At 59.7% G+C, this 20,995-nt stretch overlaps 1 protein-coding gene across 3 annotated transcripts in view; it reads right to left on the minus strand.

The window, feature by feature from the left end:
- Window positions 1-20,995, minus strand: part of COBL (cordon-bleu WH2 repeat protein) — a 113,551-nt gene that overhangs the window by 29,686 nt on the left and 62,870 nt on the right. For 2 of the 3 annotated variants that reach the window (XM_036010385.1, XM_036010386.1), the window contains exons 7-8: window positions 20,768-20,950; window positions 7,893-8,016 (exon numbers count right to left, since the gene is read on the minus strand). In XM_036010385.1, coding sequence (XP_035866278.1) covers window positions 7,893-8,016; window positions 20,768-20,950 — 307 coding nt within the window. Of the gene's footprint in view, window positions 1-4,327; window positions 4,499-7,892; window positions 8,017-20,767; window positions 20,951-20,995 lie in introns of all 3 variants that reach the window. The other variant, XM_036010384.1, reaches the window with a different exon arrangement.

Raw genomic sequence — 20,995 nt, forward strand, 5'->3', positions numbered from 1 at the left:
CCAGCTGGCCCGCCACCGTTGCTGATGTCCGTGGTGTGCACGCCCCTCCTGTGGACTTCCAGCCACGGACCTCAGTTGCTGAATGGGCGGTGAGGGAGAGGTTCCCGGCAGCAGGCTGCTACATAGGATCGTCACTGATACAGACTGTCGGATCATACTGACCCGATACATGTAATGTATCGAGCAGAAACAGTCCAAGGTAGTAAGTAACGAGGAAGTGCTGAGCTTTCAGTATTTGTTACTTTTGTTTGTAGCATCACTTATTTAATTATAAGCTGACACAATGTACTCTTTAATAATGGCTGTATTTAGTGACTGGCTTGCCACATTCTTGAAATTGCAACAGTGTGTCCAGGTCCAGGCCCCCCACCCCACTCAGGCCCCAGTGAGCTGTAACTGAGTTCTTTAATCTCTCTCCAGTTGGAGACAGAGTAGCTTGTAAGTAAAGAACTAAAAAAAAAATGAACAAAAGGAAATGAGTTCATCAGTTTCCTTTTCTAATGCAATCACGCAGCTCTGTTAAGATTCTCGTTGCTTTGCATCTAAGGAGAATTCGATCTTTAGCTCAGATTGGGTGCACTGAATGGTTGTCAAGGTCGATACCGGCAGGCTAAGCATTTAGTTCCATTTTCTTGAGGGTACCTCTCAGCAGGGGCGGACTGTGCTCCCACAGTGTCCGATTTCCTCTCCTGTTGCCCATGTGAAGAGCAGAGTCCCCATCCCCTTCCTGTTCCCTGGCCACGGTGCCCTCTCCCGGGGCCACAGGAGCAGCTGCGTGGCCGGCTCTCTCTGGGCGGAGGCGGGGTGTAAAGTGGCAAGTGAGTGCAAGGTGAGGGCCAGAGTGCGTCCCTGGGCTGGCCCCTGACGTCCCCACACCAGCGGGGGCTCAAGGGAGCTTCCCCAACAAACAGGGCCCTCAGAATCACGCTGTCTCGCAGCTTTGGGCTTGGCTACTTTGTTTTGAAACAGGCGACCTGTTTAATTTCGGTTTAAACTTCAGAGCACGACACTGGGTGACTTGAACGCAGGTGGGCCCCAATATGAGGGCATCGGCCAGATTCCTGTCCTGTCTTCTCCGGCTCATGCTGCCTGCTTGGGCGAGTTCACGGCTGCTCCCGGGCACAGCCCTCACCGCATGCCTGGTCCCCTGCCAGGACACCACCGGGCTCTGCCCGTGCTGTCCCCACCATCTCGGTCCTCCTGCTGAGCCTCGCTGCCCATTCTGTGAACGATTACCGTCACTACTATCGATTTTACTACATTGAGCAAACTCGAATTACGGTCTTCTAATTGCAAATGCATGGTCTGATTCTCTGATTCCGTTTCCTCGTTTCGGAATTGCTTTCAAGTTCCGTAGAATGAGCGGCCCGTTCACAACTTGAAAGCCGATTGGCCCGAAGCATCACGGAGGCTCTTGAACTCCACGTGCCCCTCGGAACGGGAGACGATGACCCCCTTTTCCCTTTAAAATCATCTGCCGGTTGCCCTGGGCCCGTATACCCAGGGAGAGGCTGCTCTGCCTGAGGCTGGCTGAGGGAGACGTGTAAGACAACGGCTCTCGGGAGGCGGTTCAGTGGAAACACGTAAAAGGCAAACTGAGGGGCGGGAGCGGGAGCTCTCTGTGTGCTGTCTGCAGTCCCCAGGGTCCTCTTGCCGGGATGAGGCATTGAGAAAGGTTAGCAGCCCCGTCACGGCCAGCCCTGCAAACCTCCAAAACGAGTCACTCAGGGCAGCGAGCGGGGCAGCGAGCGGGGCAGGCCCCGTCCGCATCGTCATTTCACAGCAAGGTCCAACGGGCATCGCATGCGAGCAGCGAGCAGGCTCGTTAGAAAGTTACAAGGAAAACCACCCGTATGCAGTCCTGCTAGTCCAGACACGCGCCGGAAGCCCCTGCGTGCGTGAGGGCGCCGCTGCAGTGAACGGGGAAGCTTGTTAGTGGGGAGAAGAGGATCACGGGACACAGAGCAGCACACCACTGTCCTGCTGGACCACAATGACACTCGCACGCTTCGCCGGAGGCCCATGCGCCATGACCGCTGAGCCACAGCCTGGAGCCGGTCCACAGCTCGGCCACAGCTCGGCCGCAGCTCCCCCCCGCCCCGCCCCCCACACACATGCCGCATGCAGTGAGTGTGTGCCGGCTCGGGCTCCCTGGCCGGCCCGGTGGTGGCGGCCAGGAAGAAGCTGGCTCCACGGAGCAGCCGAGAGGAGCCTCCACTCTGCACCAGGTGATGGTGGACGCAGCTTCCCACCTGCCCCGAGCTGGCACTGCACGGCTACATTTGTCTATTGTCAGTTCACTTTGCAAGAGATTCAATTATGCTCCGTGTAGCAGGCAGTACCGGTCAATGAGACACAAGGCTCCAGAGAGTGACAGGTCAGGCACACGACTTCGCCAGCCCTATTCACTCTCCTCTTAGCTGCACGGGTCATCGAGCAACCAGACCCGCTAGTCGCTGGGCATTAAGAGGGCACCTCCTAACGTCAGGGGCATTTCCGGCAGCTCCTCGGGGCTGCAGAGTAGGAAATGCTAGACGCGGGCGGAAGCCAGGCCTGCATTAAACTCCCCTCTGAGGACCACGGTCGCTTGGCCGTTTCTGACCTTCAGAGGCACGGCCACCCTGTCTGTGAGTCGCCTACTCACTCGTCACCACTGACACCTCTGGGCACTCCTTATCACACGTCTTACACACTCCAGGCTGCAACCACCTTGGGGGCTGCAGGCCCGGTGTGGGGGTCGCTGCCAGCTGCCTAGCAGCTGTGAGTTCCCGCATTGCCAAGGCACTGAGCTCCAGTGTCAACCAGCACAGTGACACCTGCCCACACACCTGGGGAAAGTGGACCCGACCCCGGGTGGTCGGCTGGGCCTGAATTACCCACGGCGACTCCGTCCTTCCCAGGGACTGGGGCCGTGCGGTGCCCAGCTACAGTCAGTGGGGCATTCTCTTCCTGAAAATGCAGCCACAGCCCCTCACCCGCAGCCTGAGGAGGGCAGCCGCCACGATGATGCAGAGAAGAGACAGAGAGAACCTCAACCCTTGACCACGACTTCAGGCATCAGAAGAAAGTGACACACCGGGAACCCACTCCGCAGGGGACAGCGGCGGCCCCAGGCGAGGCCACGGAGCGCTGGTGGCCGTGAGCCGAACCCCCTGCCTCAGGCCCGAGACTCTCAGGGTGGTCTGAGCCCCGGCTGTCCCCTCAGCCCCCTGCGCCTCACCCCGAGTTTCTGATGCCCCTGAAAGACCCGTTCGCATCCAGAAGCGCGTCCAACGTCCAGACGATCAAACGCATTTTAAGGCTGGAACGGGGTGTTTGTGAAGAAAGAGGAAGCGGACCCGGACTGTCCAGCTGGGGAAAGGGACGCAGCCACGACCTCCTCCACCCAGAAGCGGGCAGTGGGCAGGTCTGCGTTTCCAAACGGGACAGAGGACGCCGCAACGGCCCAGGGCCAGAGAAGAACGGACTGTCCGGCGCTCCTGTGGGCACCGGCCCCTCCCTGCTGCGGAGCACAGCACAAGGTGGCGGACACGCTGGGGAAACACAGCCCAGGGCGCACCTGCCTTGGGACGGGCCGCGCTGGTGGAGACACGCACGGGCGCAGCGGCCGGGTGATGCCACGTGAGGAAGACACGGATCTGGTTACATATATGAAACGTGCCCCATCTGGAGGCAGGGCTGCTACATGCAGAGCCCATGAGTGTCCAAAAGGAGGTGCAGGGGACGGCGTGGGCCTGGCCTCACACCACGGGGGACAAGACGGAAACAGGAGGAGGCTTTCACGCTGGCCAGGGCTGCGCTCACACCCGGCCGTTCCTCCCTCTGGTGCCCCCATCCCCCTTTTTGCAGAGGATGGACAGGACTGGTGCTGGCCCCTGGCCACACGGCCCAGGACCTGGCTCCCCGGCCCTCCGAGCTCCCGGGCACAGCCCTGCTTCGCCCTCACGGTTTCCCTGGGGGAGCTCATGGCCAGGTCTACCCGCCGCCGTGCTGGGCTGCGCTGCCGCTGCCTGCAGACGGGCTGGGGTTAGCTCTACCCCGAGGGACCCTGGCTTCCCGCCGGCTGTCTCCGCCCGCCTGCTACGGCTTCGGCTGCAGTCTAACCACAGTCGGAGTGACTGGGGGGCTAAACCACTTTTGACGGGTCCCCGCACGGCACTCACCGGTGGCCGGGACACATTGCCGTGAGCATTTGGAAGGAGAAGCTGGAGAAGACAGACACAGACACCCCGGGGCGAGAACGGAAGGTCCGGAAACCAGCCCCGACACCAGGGACCAGAGAGGTGAGCGGTCAACACACACGGACAGGACGACGAGAGGCACCTACGTGTGGGTCTCAGCTCGCAGGCCTCGGGAGCAGCGCCTTCCCCGGGGAGGCCGAGAGGCTCTGCCGCGTCTGTGTCGGGAGGAGGGTAGGGCGGGGGCGGGGGCAGCACTAACTGGGGGGGCCCCCGAGCAGTGCCTCGGGGCGGCTTTTGTGGCACCTGCCGTCCAACACCTGATGGGATCAATGAGGGTTACTTCAGCAGGTTAAGGTCAGAGGCTCCCACCCTCCAACAGAAGGCACATTGCCATCATTCCCCTCACCAATTCCAGCCACACCCTGCACCAAATCCAACCACACCCACCACCAAGTCCAACCACACCCTGCACCAATTCCAGCCACACCCACTACCAAATCCAACCACACCCACTACCAATTCCAACCACACCCACTACCAAATCCAACCACACCCACTACCAAATCCAGCCACACCCACTACCAAATCCAACCACACCCACTACCAATTCCAACCACACCCACTACCAAATCCAACCACACCCACTACCAATTCCAACCACACCCACTACCAAATCCAACCACACCCACTACCAAATTCAACCACAACTTGCACCAAATTCAACCACAACTTGCACCAAATCCAACCACACCCTGCACCAATTCCAGCCACACCCACTACCAAATCCAACCATACCCACTACCAAATTCAACCACAACTTGCACCAAATTCAACCACAACTTGCACCAAATCCAACCACACCCTGCACCAAGTCCAACCACACCCACTACCAAGTCCAACCACACCCTGCACCAATTCCAACCATACCCACTACCAAATCCAACCACACCCACTACCAAATTCAACCACAACTTGCACCAAATCCAACCACACCCACCACCAATTCCAACCACACTCTGCACCAAATCCAACCACACCCTGCACCAAGTCCAACCACAGCCACTGCCAAATTCAACCACAACTTGCACCAAATCCAGCCTCACCCACTACCAAATCCAACCACACTCTGCACCAAATCCAACCATACACCCTACCAAATCCAAACACATGTGGCTTCACATTCAACCACATCTGACACCAAATCCAACCACACCAGGTACTAAATCCCTCTTCACCCAGCCCCAAACCCACACATGCCTGGCAGCAAATTGACTTTACTCAAAGTTTAGCATTTTACACACACGGTGTACGATGCTCTGGCCCGTTCGGGAACTCCTGCTCAGTTGCAATTTACTTCTGGTCGGCCCAGCTAGTGTTAAACGCTGGGCTTGAAACTGTTCTTAAAAGTGCCCAAACGTTCTCCGTCAAGTTGAAAGGAACTCATTTTATTCACGTCCGTCTGTCCCAGGCCCACAGACCTGTTGTCTGGCTCCCTCTCGTTGCCTGTCAGTGCCCCCCGCCCCCCCCATCACGGCAGAGTGACCACTGACTCAGCCCACCCCTCGAAGCCTCGCTACACGGTCAACCTGCTCCGCCGTTGGGGGCAACTGTATCCAGACTCTGTCCGGAAGAGTCGGGGAGTTTACACACCAGGGCCCCCTTCCCACTTCTACGCCGAGACGAGGCTTTCTTCTGCTAATGCAAGTTTTGAAAGTCCGTGACTTCATCGGTGATGTGAATGACTAGTGTCGTAAGTCAAGCTTCCTATCACTTCTCGCAAAGACGCTTTCTTCAAACTTTAATGTTTAGAATCTTCTAGAAACTAATAGATTCACTGCCTCATGCTCTTGATCAGGTCATTAGTGAAACTATTAAGAAGAGCATCATTCCTCCATCGAGAGACACACCCACTTACTCCTGCTCTTGGTTGTCGCTCCTCAGACACGGGGCACAGGGGCCTCGCCGTGTCTACCCGTCACGTCCTGCCTCCACGTGCCCGTGAGCTGAGAGGGGCGTGCATGGGCGCCGCCCGGCCTGGGCACGGCCCACGGGAGGGCCGGCAGGGCCACCGGAAGCTCACTGCCGTTTGCTGTGAAACTCGGGTGAGGCCCGAGTCTAGCCAGCTACTCTTTCTGAGTAGAAAAAGCTCAACTTTCACACCTTTGAACTAAAGCGTAGACTTTGGCTGCAAGTTCTCCTCACGGTGACGTTAGCATGCTTTTTGTTCGTTCCCGGGGATTTGTGGTGGGGGGAGGAGCCTGCCTCGAAACGTCCACGAGGACCTTCTCTGCTGGCCCGTGACCTCCGAGGAAGGGGTCCCGGCCCCCTCCACCCTCACACACAAAAGTTCTGGACCAGAAGGGGGGTCCGCGGTGAGGGAGCACCAGCCACACCTCTGCTCTGTGGCGTGTTCCCGGGCGAGGGGAGTTTCCGTCCGGGGGTTTTTGTGTTCAAACCCCCGCCCCGCTTCGTGCCCCGCCCCAGGCCCGGCTCTCCGAGCACGTCGGACACGAGGCCCTGGCCCGTCGGGTTCGGGTCAGGAGGTCCTGCCTGTGCAGACATGGGCCAGGTGGCCCGAGGACCGGCCTGGCTCAGCCACCTGAGCGCCGCCACTGAAAGGGGCCGCTTCTTAGAATTTCTACCAGGAAGGCTGCATCTGCGGGCTGCTGTCCCCTCACGGAAGGGCGGGGGGGGGGAGGGCTTGGAAGGGAGGGGGGGTCTCATCATGGACAAGGAAGAAACGAGGCTTATTTTAATGAGCCACTGAGCCTGTTTTCTTTAAACCTGAGCCTGTCTTCCTTTGGAAAGGGGTGCACAGACATGAAATACAGGCTCTTGCTCCTAGGGGTCATCGATTCCCGGGCCAGGAAATGCCCAGGTATCAGCAGGGAGGGGTGACGAGAAGGAAACGCTGACCAGCAGCCCAGGAGTTCTCCCTGCAGCCCCCACACCCACAGCGACCACTTGTCCCAGCACCTTTGCCCTGCAGGGGGCGCTGCAGCCATTGAGTCAAAGGCTAAGCGTGGGGCGACAGGTGGACGAAAGGGCGTCAGGGTGGCTACCCGCCCGCTCCCACAAGGGGCTCTGATGCCCCTGCAGCTGCGGGGTGTCTGCGGCACCCCGAGCTTGGAGAGCTGCCTCTGCGCTGCACCAGCGAGAGAGCCGCCACGAACGGCGTCAGAATAAGTCAACCATCCCCGTCACAAGGGGGTGGGACTTAGGTCTCTGCTCAGAGACATTGCTGTTCTAGCCTCTTTCCTCTGGATCCTGTTTTTTTTTTTTTTTTTCCCCTGAAATATCGGGGCCTTTGCGACATAATGCAGATCAGTTTCAAGCGAGGGGGTCAGAAATGACCCCACTGCCGTCAACCAAAGTCTGATTCCGAAGCACCGTGAATACACGTCACTGGGTGTCTCCTCTCTCGGAGACGCAGGTCACATACCCGCAGTCACGCTGTCCATGCCTGCCCCGCCCCCGGGCTTCCCCCGCTGTCCGCTGCCCCCCACCCCACCGCCTGCCTCCTGTGCGCCCGTGAGATGGCGTGAACGGCCACAGCCGGACTGCTTATGTCCACACACCCCCCGGTCAGCGTTAGTGCTTCCCGTGTTAATGCCAGGCCAGCGGCAGCCGCGAGGTTAGTGGCGGGGCGCAGGCACAGCCGCCCGGGGCAGGCACAGGCCGCAGGTCACAGGCCGCGGGCCGCGCACTCACCCGTCGTGCTCTTCCGGTTCTCCTCTCGGCCCTCGGTGCGCGGGGGCACCAGGGGGCTGGGCGGCGGCGGCGCCGGTGCCCGCCTCTTCTTCTTCTGCAGGTCCATCTGCGACCCCAGCGACATCTGTGGGCGCAAAGGAACACCCGTGTCAGGGCCCTGCTGGGGAGGAGGTGAGCGTGGGGACTACAGCTCGGGGGACACAGTGCTCTCGGGGGGGGCCTTCCTGGGTCCTGGGGCCCAGGGGGACAGGGCAGGCTTTCTGTGTCACTCCGGGTGGCCCCAAGGTGACCAGGGAAGCTCAGAGACACCCCCCGGGACCCAGACAAACTAGGCAATGTGGTAACTTCTCAGCGTGAAGGTGAGAAAGGGGATCCTTCGCTCCCAATGAAACACGAAGAAAAACTGCTTTTTTCCGGAAGCTGTATCGAGAGCTGCCATGACGGTGCCCACGCAGAGGAAGAGCAAAAGCCATACACACAGTTTCAAAGGTTTGGAAAATTACATATATATGCAAAAGGGAGGGAAAAATCCCTTCATTAACACTCAGTTTAACTACTACCACTTGGCATACGTTTTTCTGGTCTTTAGTTTTTCCTTTAAAAAATCATATTTTTTCCTTCCTTCTATACTATACTATTACCTATGCAAAATAAAAAAAACCAGTAATTACACATCATTGTATAAGTGACACCAAAAACCCCTCTGTATTTTACATAAAACACAGACATGAGAAAAAGCCAGGTAGTTCCCCAAAGCCCCAAGTCTAACCAGCAGCGTCTGGTCCACCGACCCCTCTTGCAGCCCCAGCTGCTTCAAGCTCCTTTTTCTCTTAGAATTTACTCTATTTTTGCAAATAATAAGCTTATTTCTTGACTATCTCCATGTTAGATATTGGCTTCCTAGTACACACAAGGGTTTAGCTCTTTGATACACACACACACACACACACACACACACCTTTCAATCCAGTTCCCCAACCTTTTAAAAAAATCGCAGCACGAGGTTTCCATTCCCTGTTTAGTCCCACATACCGGGTTTCACAGGTATCACAATTATGATGCAAACCAAGTTTCCTGCAGGAGGGGCCTCCCCCAGCTGAGAGATGCGATGTGTCTGTTGCCTGCATTTCTTTCTAGGGTACTTTTTGTTTGTTTTCTCTGAACTGGACGGCTGACTTGCTTTCTCACTCAGTTTCCTATCATTTCCTCCCCCCCACGCAGTTTTTTTTAGCCCTCGCTTCTTGGATCCTCCGCCTCTTTAAGAAGTCACGTCTTCATTTCCACGGAGCACCACCTCTCCCAGCTTTCTGAGACAAGACGCGCATGAGGTGACGTTAAGAGACCTTGAAAATCTGAAAGGGTTTCTAGTCCACCGCCCTGAACAGTCGGCGTAATTGCGTATGGGATCTAGGCTGTCAGTCATTCGGAGCCTCTCAAAATGCTGGCCCGTTGCCCACGGGCTCCGAGGTAGAAACCGCACCAGGTGCACCCGGGCCCCCGGGGCACCTGCTCTCCTCTGCAGGCTGGGGGTGCTGCCTCTCCCGGAGCCCTGGGATCTCCCCACGCGAGTCCTCGGTGGAGTCCTCCCCCGCGGTCTGCACACCTGCAGTCCCGCCGGACACCTGCGCGCCCCTGCATCCTGCAGAACGTTCTGGTGTGGTGTCTTCCGGGGTTCCCTTCCCTCTCTGCTCTCCCACTGATTAGCTGAACTGCTGAAGGTTCTAAATCGGTTTTCTGACTTTCCTGGGATACTCTTGCCTAATTTGAAAACACTCTTCTTTCTTCCTTGGAAATTTCCTTGACTTCACTTACCAGCTTTTGTGAATTTACAAAATCCTGTGACTGCCCTTTGACTGTGCAAGAGCCCTTTTCCCGTTCCGTAGCTTTAAATAAATACCCACAGCACTGCCTCTCCTGGACACAGCACCTTCCCTGGCTCTCCGAGGCCGTCATGCACGTCTCTTGAAATGTTTTTTGTTTTATTTCCTCCTATTTTATGCCTTGTCTCTAACTCCAAGTCCCTCTTCCCCCTCTTTGTCTTGGCCTCTGTCGGTCACCCTGTGACCTCTCCCCCCTGGCTGACTGCTTGTCAAGGTGTTTCTCTGGACGGATCGGCTGGCATGGCTGGAGCCTGCAGGTGCCCGGACAGGAGCCCGGCTACCCCGCGGAGGACCCCCAAGTAGCCAAGGACGGTCTTCTCCACGCGAGGGGGCCTCCCAGCCTTCTGCCTGAGGTGGCAGCTGGCTTTCAGCCCAGGGGTCGCCGGGGCGGTGGGGGGGCTGGGTCCCGGTCAGCGCGTGGAGTGCGACCCCCCCTGTTTTGGGGGCACTCGGCATGCCTGGGCCCTGGGTCGGAGTTTCTAGGTTGCTTCACGCCCACAGTTGCAGGGCCGACCCCTGGCTGCACACGGCGGGCCGCGTCTGCAGGTCTCCCCGCCGCACGCCCACGCCTCGGTCCTGTGTCGGCGGCTCCTCACGCTGGGGGCGGGGGCTCTGCCTCCCCTCCTGTGCCGTCCAGAGGCTGGCCTCTCCCGGCGGGCCCTCCGCCCCGGCAGTCAGCCCTCGGCCTCCGTCCATCCTTGTTCCAAAGTCTCCGCTGAGCAGGGTCGTGACTCCTCCTCCCTCCTCCGTGTGGTGCACGGACCCTCATTCTCTCATCTCCGGGGGCGTCAGGAGGAGGGGGCAGCCCAGCCCACGTGATCGTGATCGGCCACATCCTCTCGGCTGCCTGGTCCACCCTGCGCCCCTCGAGCCCTCATTCCATCCACCCCCCGGACTGTGGTGGGACATCGAGGTGCTTCGGCTTTGGCCAAACACTCAGAACACCCGTGTGAGTGTAGCTGTCCCGTCTGTCCCCCTTTGCTTTCTCTTCTCTCCTTTCTCCTCTTTCTTCTTTCCTTTCCTTTTCTTTTTTTTCTTTTCTTTTTCCTTTCCCTCCCTCCCTCCCTTCCTTCCTTCCTTTCTCTTCCTTCCTTCCTCTCTCTCTTCCTGAGTTTTCAGTAGATCCCTTCACTGCAGCCTCAGAGGTGAAGACCACTAACCCGGAGACACACAGAGTCTACCGCTGCTTCCCCGATTTACGGACCCCTGCTGTGCGGCTGGTTCGCAGGAGTGTGCGAGGAGGCCCCGGGGGCTCCGGCAGGTGAGTGTGCACCAGGCGGCCTGTTTCCCGTTCGCCCGCCTGCACTCCCGGGGCCCACGGTCTCCCCCGGGCCCGGGCTCTGGGGCGCGACGCCGGCTCCGCCGCCCGCACTGCCGTGAGCCTCTCTGCGTTCCAGCCAGCAGGTGGCACGCTGAAGGGCACCACCCCCCGGAGCCCTGGTCTCTCCTCCCCTTTCGGTGGTTGCCTTTTTCATTCTGCTGAGCACGTTCCGTGGGCAACAGCAGTAAAAGCTGCCCAAGAACTAAAACGGTGTGAGTCTGGTTGAAGAGTAGGTCAGCTGTTTCTAAAGAGGAAACTTACTGCATCACAGGGAACCCCGGTCAGACCGGGCTGAGCCGGGCGAGGACGCTCAGGCCGGGGTGGCACCGGGGGAGAACTCGGCACCTGCTTCGGGCCCCAGGGGCTGAGCACGGAACCGGGGCCTTCCCCACTGTGCATGGCTGGTAGTGGCTGCCATTCTAGAACCCGCTTGTCTGAGTGTTGATTATGAAGGTGCTTGGAAAGGACCATGAAAATACTTAGATGCAAGGAAGCAAAATAATAGCCCTGGCTGGTGTGGCTCAGTGGATTGAGCGCTGGCCTGCAAACCAAAGGGTTGCTGGTTCGATTCCTAGTCAGGGCACAGGCCTGGGTTGTGGTCCAGATCCCCAGTAGGGGGCGCATGAGAGGCAATCACACATTCACGTTTCTCTCCCTCTTCTCTCTCATCTCCTTCTTCTCTCTCAAAAAATAAACAAAATATTAAAAAAAGAAAACAAAAAAGAAGCGAAATAAAAAGGTAAAAGTGAAATCACACTCGTGCCAGTTCCCTTCGCAAGGAGAAGTGCACCGCTGACGGGACCGACAGGCAAACCAACGTGCAAGGGAGCGTGGGCGCCCGAGGCTGCAGATGGCATGTTTGCTCGGGGGCTGTTTGAACAGCTCGACCCGGATGCCTCTCGTGCCCGCGGCGCCCCGGGGAAGCCCACGAGGAGGAACGCTGCGGCAAGCCTGACTTCCATTCTGATTTCATCAGGGGCTCTCGCAAAATGTCACGCACCCTACGGGAGCTAAAGACACACAGGGCTGTAATCTTCAAACACACGCTGGCCTCTCCAGCTGCAGGCGTCCAGGGAAGGGGGAGAGTCCACAACAAAAGGTGGATGGGAAACGAGGAAAAGGGCTGCCGCTTCCTTTCTCCAGGGACGCGGAGGCCCGGCCACCCAGTTATCTGCGCCCCAGGGCCGCTCTCACGGCTCCCTCCGCTCTGCAGGGGGCCCGCGGTTCCCAGGGCTGTTTGCTTTGGGGAAGGAAGTGCACTTCCCGAACACAATGTAGCCTCCTCCGCCCTGGGCCCGGGAGCGGGGGAGCAGGGGAGCAGGGGAGCGGGACCGTCCCCAGCCCAGCGGCGGAACTCCTTGGCGCCTCCGCTTCCTCCAGCCGTTTGAAAAGGGTTGTTCCGGGCCGCAATAAATTTCACATTGGCTCTCCCCTGTCCTCGGACAGAGGCGAAACCTGTCCCCGGCTGTGGGTGGTGAAAGGGATTCGTGCGACTCCACGGTGTGGCTTTTCCCTCCTTTTGTTTCTTTACTAAGCAAGCGGGCAGCTCTCCTTTCTATCTGGGACACTGGAAGGGGCAAGGACACCTTTATTTTTCAAAATGCAGACGCAAAAGCAGTCTGGCCAGGTCCAAAACACCCGCACCCAGTTCTTCCCTTGCTTTACCCTTCACTTCTGGTGAGACTTTGGAAGCCCTAGAACGTCCTGATTGGGCAGACCAGCAGGGTTTTGGAAACTGGGATGGCGCCAGAAAACACAGGCCGCACCCCGAAAAGTCAGCAGATGCCCGGGTTGGAGCTGCCCCGGTAGACGTTCGTATGTATGGGGTGTGTGGCCACACCTGCAGCGTAGGCTGGGTGCTTCATTTCCTTTTTTAAAAATCCTCACCCTAGGTTATGTTTATCGCCCCCCACGCACCCCCCCCCCCCGCCAGCTGCCACACCAGAAGCCTGCTGGTGTTCGGGGACGACGCTCCAGCCCGCTGACCCACCCGGCGGGGACCCTTCCTTCCTCTCCCACGGTGGAGGGCGGGTTTCAGACCCGCCAAGTTTTCGTCTTTGGGACGGGCTCCGTGAGTTCACCTGGGGAACCGCGCCACACGGCACGGCAGGTAACTGTGCTCCCCCGGCCCCCGGCTCACGCCCCTTCCTTGACCAAGGTCGGGCGTGGCGGCGGCCTGGTTCCGCGCTGGTTCCGCCCGACGTCCCCCCTGCAGAACTCCTTCCCCGACAGGCGGGGGATGGGGGGGGTGGCCGAGGGGGCCGTCATCGACGCGAGGCACCAAGAACGGCTCTCCCGCGTGTCACAGAGCCCGTGTCCGTCCTCCCTCCAGGGCGTCCACACTGTTTTACCCTCCGAGTCTCGGTTCTCTCCGACAGCCAGCCCGCGGCGTCCCTGCTGGGGACACGCAAAGGCGGGAGGTCGCCCACTCCAAACGCTCGCTGCGTGTGAGAACGGCTCCCTGGCGGCTCGGGGCGGCGGAGGGGCACACACACACCCACACGAGCTCCCCCCTCGCCGGCTGGGGCTCCAGCGCAGGCCACAGCTTCCAGCCCGCCCACGCCTCGCCCTGCACGTCGCCACCTGCTGGCCACGCGGTTCCCTGTGATGCCAGTCAGCACCCAGCCCCCAGCCCCCAGCCCCCGCAGGCCAGGCGTCCAGCTGCCGTGCTGCCCTTCCCGGGCCCGCCTCAGTGTGGGCCTCGGGGCGGTGAAGGGAAGAACAGCGCCTACTGCGCGGGGACACGGGAAGGCCGACTCGTGCGGGATGACGTCTGGGTCTCCTCAGTTCCCAGAATGCTCTCTTCTGGGCACCTTCAGTTTTCGTCTCTTAAAACAGGCATTGGACACAGCCACGCAGGTGCAGCCTCATCGGCACGGCGCGCAGTGGGGCTGGCGTCACCTCGGCGGGGCCACGGCCACGCGTCTGCTGCGGGGGCAAGGGCCGTCCTGACCTCTGCACGGCCTCGGCTGACGGCCGGCACCCCAAGATACCTGTGCCCCTTCCTTGGGGGGGCTGTCACTGGCCAGACAGCCCCCTTTTGCCCTGGGAATCGGGGGCCCCAGGGTCAGTCTTGGATGGGTCGTAGGGAGGGGACGGATGGCACCTGGGGTGGGGTTGCTCTCATGTGGGACTGAGAGCATGTGGGGCACAAGGGGGAACTGCTCTCGGGGCCCCCGGAGTCCCCGACTCGGCCTCTACACCCCTGCCCCCACCCCGAATGACTGCCCACTGACGGGCGGCCCAGCTTATCCCATCACTCTGCATCCTGACAGCCCCCCACCCGCCCGCCCAGGCCGCCGAGGAGCAGCACACCACGCAGGCCCATCCTCTCCCTCCCCCAGAGCCAGACCCCTCCCCCCAGAGAGACCAGGGCTTGTTCCAGGAGACTGGGGACGGCCAGGTCCCGGATCCGCAGTGACTCTGCCCCGCTGCTCTGCCGCTGAGCCCACACCTCCCTGCACGCCAGGGGCTGCACGGGGGGCTGGGGCGGGGTGGGGGCCCAGTCACTGTCGGTCGGCACGGCACCGGAGGTTGGTGGTCACTGTCCGCAGGGCCCCGCCCCCTGCTCTGAAACGAGCGCACGAAGGGTCGTCACTATGACGACGTGAGACTGAAGCAGCACCAGGGCCCTGCGGGCAGCCTGGGCCTCCGGCTGCTGCAGCAGGTCTTCGCCCCAACCACGGAGACAGACGGGACCCTGGGGAGGGCGCCGCAGGGCCCCTGGGAGAGCGAGGGGCCGCCATCTGTGACCCCGAGTGCAGGGGCTGCTGGGAGGACCTGGGAGGGAACCGAGTGGGCAGGCCCACAGCAGGGCACTTGGCATTCGGCTGGGGGGAGGGTGCCAGGGGGGGAGTGCAGTTTTTTTGACAGGAAGTGACCTGCTGCACCCTGCTGGGGACAAAAAAGTGGGGGTGGGGGCTCACTCCGGGCAGAGGGGCTTGGAATGTCTCTTGTTCCGGGACTTCTGAATTTTCCACAGAAAGAGACATTCCCTGCCAGCCCAGAAACAGATGCACGGAAGAATCCAGAAGGTCTGTCAGGGCTCGGCCCTGGGGGGGAGACGCCCTTCCTGTCCAGACAAGGAGGGGGGACCCGCTGGGGTACGAGGGGTGAGGGGGCGCGGGAGGTGCAGAGGGTGTGAGGGCACAGGGGGCGTGAGGGGGACCGGCACCCGCTCAGCTCCTCTGCAGGAGGGGTGGCTGGGCCCTGCAGGTTCTGACCTGCAGCTGAACTCGGCCTCTACAGGGCAGAGCACCTGCCCTGCCCTTGACCTTCCCGGGGGGAGCTGGCCGCCAAGTGGAAGGAAGGGCGCCCCCCTCCCTCGTACCCACGACAGAGACGCGTGTCCGCGGCGGTGGCAGAGGGAGCAGGAAGCCTGCAGCCGCACCGGGGGTCCGGGCGGCCGGGGAGAAGGAAGCACCGTCCATCCGTGGGGACACGGGGGCCCCGCCCGGACGCCGAGGGCCTCTTCCTCTCCAGGGTTTGTGTTCGTCTCCGACAATGTCAGAGAGGGGACGTGCACCCTCCCCACGCCCGCTGGGCCTCGTCTGTCCTCCTCCTGCCGGTGACGGCGGGACCGTCACGGCCTCCCTGGTAGAGGGCAGCGGCGGTGGGCAGTGCCCCGTGGGACTGGGGGACGGGGAGCCGGCGGGGCTGCCAGCAGCTGCGTGGCCCCTGGGGTGCCCCTCCCCTCGGTGCCAGACTCAGTTTCCCCAACTCAGCTGGGGAAGGGACGGCGTCCTCAGCAAACCTGCCTGGAAGGTTGTGGGGTTATTTCAGACCATTTGTTTTTACACACAGCGAGAAGGCGTGATGCCCGTGTGCGTGGGACCTCGAGGAAGCGTGGACAAGAGGCACTGGGACACCACAGTGACCGGAGGGGTGGACAGGACGTCCAGCATGCGAGCGGCAGGCACCTGGGTCACAGAACAGCGCAGCCCAGGAAGGGAGGGGAGAGGGGACAGGAGGGACGCTGTGCTTCTCTGGTGCTCCCGCTCCCATCCTCCCCCCTGCCCTGGTGGGAGGCCCCGCACCCGCAGGGCAGACGAGACAGGGGCTCAGGGACACGCCCAGCCTTCGGGCGCACCTGTTGCTCCTTCCCTCGCCCGGCCCTCAGGACCCAGCACTGCTCCTGGTGTCTGCGCCTCGCACCCCATCCTGCTCTTCCTCACCAAGGACAGCAGAAGCAGTGACATCACGGTCCCCCGTTCCGAGGGCGGCCACGCCCCAGGGTCCCTGTCCCACCCCGGCAGCCGCTCAGGTCTGCACAGACACTGCTACGGCCACTCCCAGCCCCAGCACCCAGGGGAGCCTGCGCACCCGGGGCTCGCTGGCAGCTCTTGCCCCCTGGAGATGAGCGAACGTCGCAGGTGCTGTCCAGACTTGGCCCCTCTCCAGGTTGGCTCCCCGAGCAAAGCAATTCTTGACACGCCATCTGCACCCAAGTTCGGAAGTCCCTGCTTTCCACCGAGGGAGGCTCCACGGACCTCCCTGGGGTCAGGGGGCCGAGACTTGGTGGACCAGGGGGCCCTGACCCAAACTCAGGGGCCGCAAGCACTCCAGCCGGTGCTCGGGGCCGAGGACAGGAGCGGGTCATCCTGGCACAGGGACAGGGTGTCGTCCTCCAAGGTGGAAGACGAGGATGCCTGGTCCCTCCCGACACCCACCCCGGGGTCCCGGCGAGGAGGGGCAGCCATGCACTCGTTGTCACGGGACTCGGGGCCTCAGCGAATCGTACCTCATTATCACCGCATGGCCCGGATGCCCGCATTTTACCTAGCTTCCTGCGGAGGAAGCCCTCCAGGTCTGCGAAAGACACTGGTGCTGAGCGGACCCTCTCTCGCCCGGGATTGGCCCGAATCCAGAACAGGGAGGCAGCAGGCCGTGGGGTGGGTGTTCTCAGAGTGGGGTTCCCTGGGAGCCCGCAGACACACAGCTTCTCAGGCCCCACCCCTGACCTACTTTCCCCAGAACTCTCAGCGCGGAGCCAAGGAGACACGAGGGGTGACTCTGACCCCCCTTGGGTTTGAAGAACACCGACTCAGCACAGGGGGCCGTGACGTGTGCGCTGTGTCACGCCCGACTGAGTGCCCCACATGGTAAAAACTGCGCCCCAGGCCCTGGGAAGAGAGGGGGTCGGCTGGCACGGAGGCTGGTGCCGCCTCCTGAGAGACCACCAGTCCCGCCGCCTGTTCGGTCTGGTCCTCGGCCGACGGGCTTGCCTGCCCGCCCGAGGGCAGCACTCACTTCTCTCGCTGGAGCAGGTCTTTGAAAAGCGCTTTGAGAAATAACACAAACACGCCCTGGCCGGGTGGCTCAGCTGGTTGGAGCATCGGCCCGTTCACCAAAAGGCTGGGGGTTTGATCCCCGGGTGGGACGTGGGTGGGAGGCAACCCACCCATGTTTCTCTCTCACATTGATATTCCTCTCTCTTTCTTTCCCTTCCTCTCTCTCTAAAAGCAATAAATACATCTTTGGGTGAGGATGAAAAAAATAACAAACACTAATGACCAAATACGAGTATATAATCAGGTAACCGATACTGATACAAAGATGTTCTTTCTTAAAAAGTTTGAGCTGAACTGGAGGATGGCTGAAATGATTCCTCCTAGATGACCTGAATAAGCAAATGCTGGATTTTTAACACTAGGTGATAAGAAGAAAGCCTTTAGTACAGGCATGCTCATTTTCTTATAAAGCGGGCATGTCCTTCAAAACCTCCCTTGTCTTCTCACTCAGGGCGCTGGTGTTGGTAACCACGGCACAGAAACAAGGCTCCCCCAACAAATGCCTTATCTTCACAGGGAAGGAAGCTCACGCAGAAGGAACTGACGTTCTTCCCTGACAGTGACGACAATACATTTTGGGTTCCTTTCCCGGAAATTAGTAAATAGCAACATAGCTGTCATTTAAAAAAGAAAAAAAAAACCACGTTCGTAGCCCATGCTTAAAGCGAACCCATACACCATGCATGCGCCTGCAGGAGGAGACGGCCCCGTGGGCCAGCTTCCCCGGGCTTCCGAGCCCAGCAAGACAGACCTCAGCACAGACGCCGCCGGGGCCTGAGGGGAGCGCCGCTCCCTCCACGGGGCCGGGCGTGCTGCTTGTCTTCCGTTCGGAATCCTCAGTCTCCTCCTTCCTGAGCTCCTTCCCCCTCGGGCACGCTCTGTGCACCCCGACCAAGCACATCGAAGTCCGGGAAAGACGGCACCTTGTCTGGGTGCAAGAGATGTTTCCCCTGCCAGCGAGGTTTCCCGTGTCCGTCCCCTGTAAACCCGCCTCAAGTGCGTGCACGACACCTCCCCAGGAAGCGGGGCGCAGGGCCCAGGAACCGTCTCAGCTTCCAGAGCACACGGTGGCCTTATCTCGCACTGCAGGTCGGCCCGAAGCCTCAGGAGGCCCACGGGCCTGTTGCCGGGCACACGCCGCTCCGCATGCCCGGAGAACCCAGCCTCTAACCAGCCAGAAGCCTGGCCCCGCCCTGGCCATGCCCACCCAACGGAGGGAGAGCTGGAAAATAAAAAATGTGTGTGTGTCTTTTACCCGGTCACGTTCCCAGCCATGAAAGGAGGAGTCACTGTCGAAGAGTGCCCCCCCGCACCCCAGAAAAGTGAGGGTTTGATATTCCAAGTCAGGTTACCTTTGGGCCCCGGCAGGCAGGTGAAGGGAAGAACGGAGACACAGGTGCTTCTGGTCCCCAGGTACTGACAGCCCCTGGCTCTGGAGGCTGCCCTGGAAAAGGCGGCTCCCCAGGCAACTGTGACATCATGCATAGCAACGTAAGGCACACGCATTTCCGCCTGGCTGTGAATCGGCCGCTGGGGCATCCAAAGTACAGGGCGTGCCCCCCACCCCGCCCCGTCTCTCCAAGTCCAGGTGTCTCACCGTGTCCTGACTGTGCCACTTCCCCAGGAAGCATCACAACAATGCCCAGAATGTCAACGCTAAAAATAACATGACGTTGACCAACAAGCACAGGACTGGGAGGACTGCTGGCACAAAGCCAGTCTCCTGCCTCCCGTAAACAATGCAGGGCGGCATCTCACCGTCGCTTCCAGATAAAGCCTAAACACGCATCCTCAACAGTCTCCTCGCCCAAGCCACAGCCTGGCGAGACTGCAGCGCGCCCGGCGGAGGTCCAAGGATTCGCCGGTTCATTGACAGAGCGGTATTTTGTCTGCCGTGCCTCCTCCTCGGGCAAGGGAAGCAAAAGGAGGATAAACAAAGGCGGAGGCATCAAACTGAAAAGGTTTTGCACAGCAGAGGAAACCACCCACAACGTGAAGAGACAAGCTCCTAAGTGGGAGGACATATTCGCCAGTGATACCTCTGATGAGGGATTTATTATATCCGAAATTTATAAAGAATTCATGCCACTCAACGCCAAAGAAACAACAGTCCAATTAAAAAACGGGCAAAGGACCTGAATAGACACCTCTTTCTCCAAAGAGGACGGAGAGTGGGCCGACAGACACATGAGATGTGCAACGCCACTGACCATCAGAGAGATGCAGGTTAAGACCACACTGAGGTATCACCTCCCGCCTGTCAGAATGGCCACCACCAGTAAACCCACAGACGACAAGTGCCGGCGAGGACGTGGAGAAGGGGAACCCTCGTGCACTGGGGGTGGGAGTGCAGGGTGGTGCAGCCCCCGCGGGAAGCAGGATGGAGTCGCTCCAAAGGATTAAAAATGGAACTGCTTTATGACCCAGGGGTTCCACTCCTGGGAATACATCCAAAGAGTTCTGAAATATTGATTTCAAAGAATCTATACGCCCCTATAGTCATCCCAGCGTTATTTACAATAGCCAAGATTTGGAAGCAGCCCAAGTGTTCATCCGTAGACGGGTGGATAAAAAGAGCTGTATGACGCATACACAATGGAACATTAATTGGCCACGAAAAAGAATAAAGTTTTACCCTTTCTGATAGCATGGATGGACCGGGAGGGTATTATAATGCAGCGAACTAAGTCGACCAGAGAAGAACAAACCCCATATGACCTCACTTATACATGGAACCTAAAGAACAAATAGATGAACGAACAGAACGGAAACAGACTCACAGACACGGAGAACAGACTGACAGCTGCGGGGGGGAGGGGGGGCTGGAGGGAATGGTGCGGGGGCTGAGAAGCACACACTGTAGTTACGAGATGGTGACAGGGATGTCCGGCACAGCACAGGGGACACAGTCAGTAATGTCATCATAACCACGTGGGAGGCCAGGTGGCCGCTGGGAATATTGACGGGAACGCTGTCTAAAGTATTCGATTGTCTAACCACTATGCCGTACGCCTGAAACCAATACATAATAAAAAAAAACGCATCATGAGGGCCCTGGCTGGCGTAGCTCAGTGGATTGAGCGCGGGCTGCGAACCAAAGCATCGCAGGTTCAATTCCCAGCCAGGGCACATGCCTGGGTTGCAGGCCACGGCCCCCAGCAACCGCACATTGATGTTTCTCTCTCTCTTTCTCCCTCCCTTCCCTCTCTGAAAATAAATAAAATCTTAAAAAATAAATAAAAATAAAAATAGCACAATATTTTAAAAAAACGCATCATGAAAAGATCAGACACCCCTTGAAGTTACAGGACGATGAAAAACATCTTGATGCACTGGTTGAGAAAACAAAGCAGGCCCTTGTCCCCAGAGCTGCCCTCCCCTTACCTTCTCCGAGGCCTTGTCCTGCGCCGGCGGCGCCGCCCCGGGCGAGGCCGGAGGGGGTGGGGCCCGGCGCTTCTTCAGGTCCGACCGGACGGACACGCCCGAGATGTTGCTCAGCGACAGGGACGGGCCCAGCGTGACGGAGCGGGAGTTCACGGACGGGGAGCTGGGCGTGGTCAGACAGCCCTGCGGGGGGAGAGACAGACACGCGTCGTCATGGACACGCCCTCT

Source organism: Phyllostomus discolor, chromosome 10, assembly GCF_004126475.2.
Source record: "Phyllostomus discolor isolate MPI-MPIP mPhyDis1 chromosome 10, mPhyDis1.pri.v3, whole genome shotgun sequence".
In the NCBI taxonomy this organism is placed as follows: Eukaryota; Metazoa; Chordata; class Mammalia; order Chiroptera; family Phyllostomidae; genus Phyllostomus; species Phyllostomus discolor.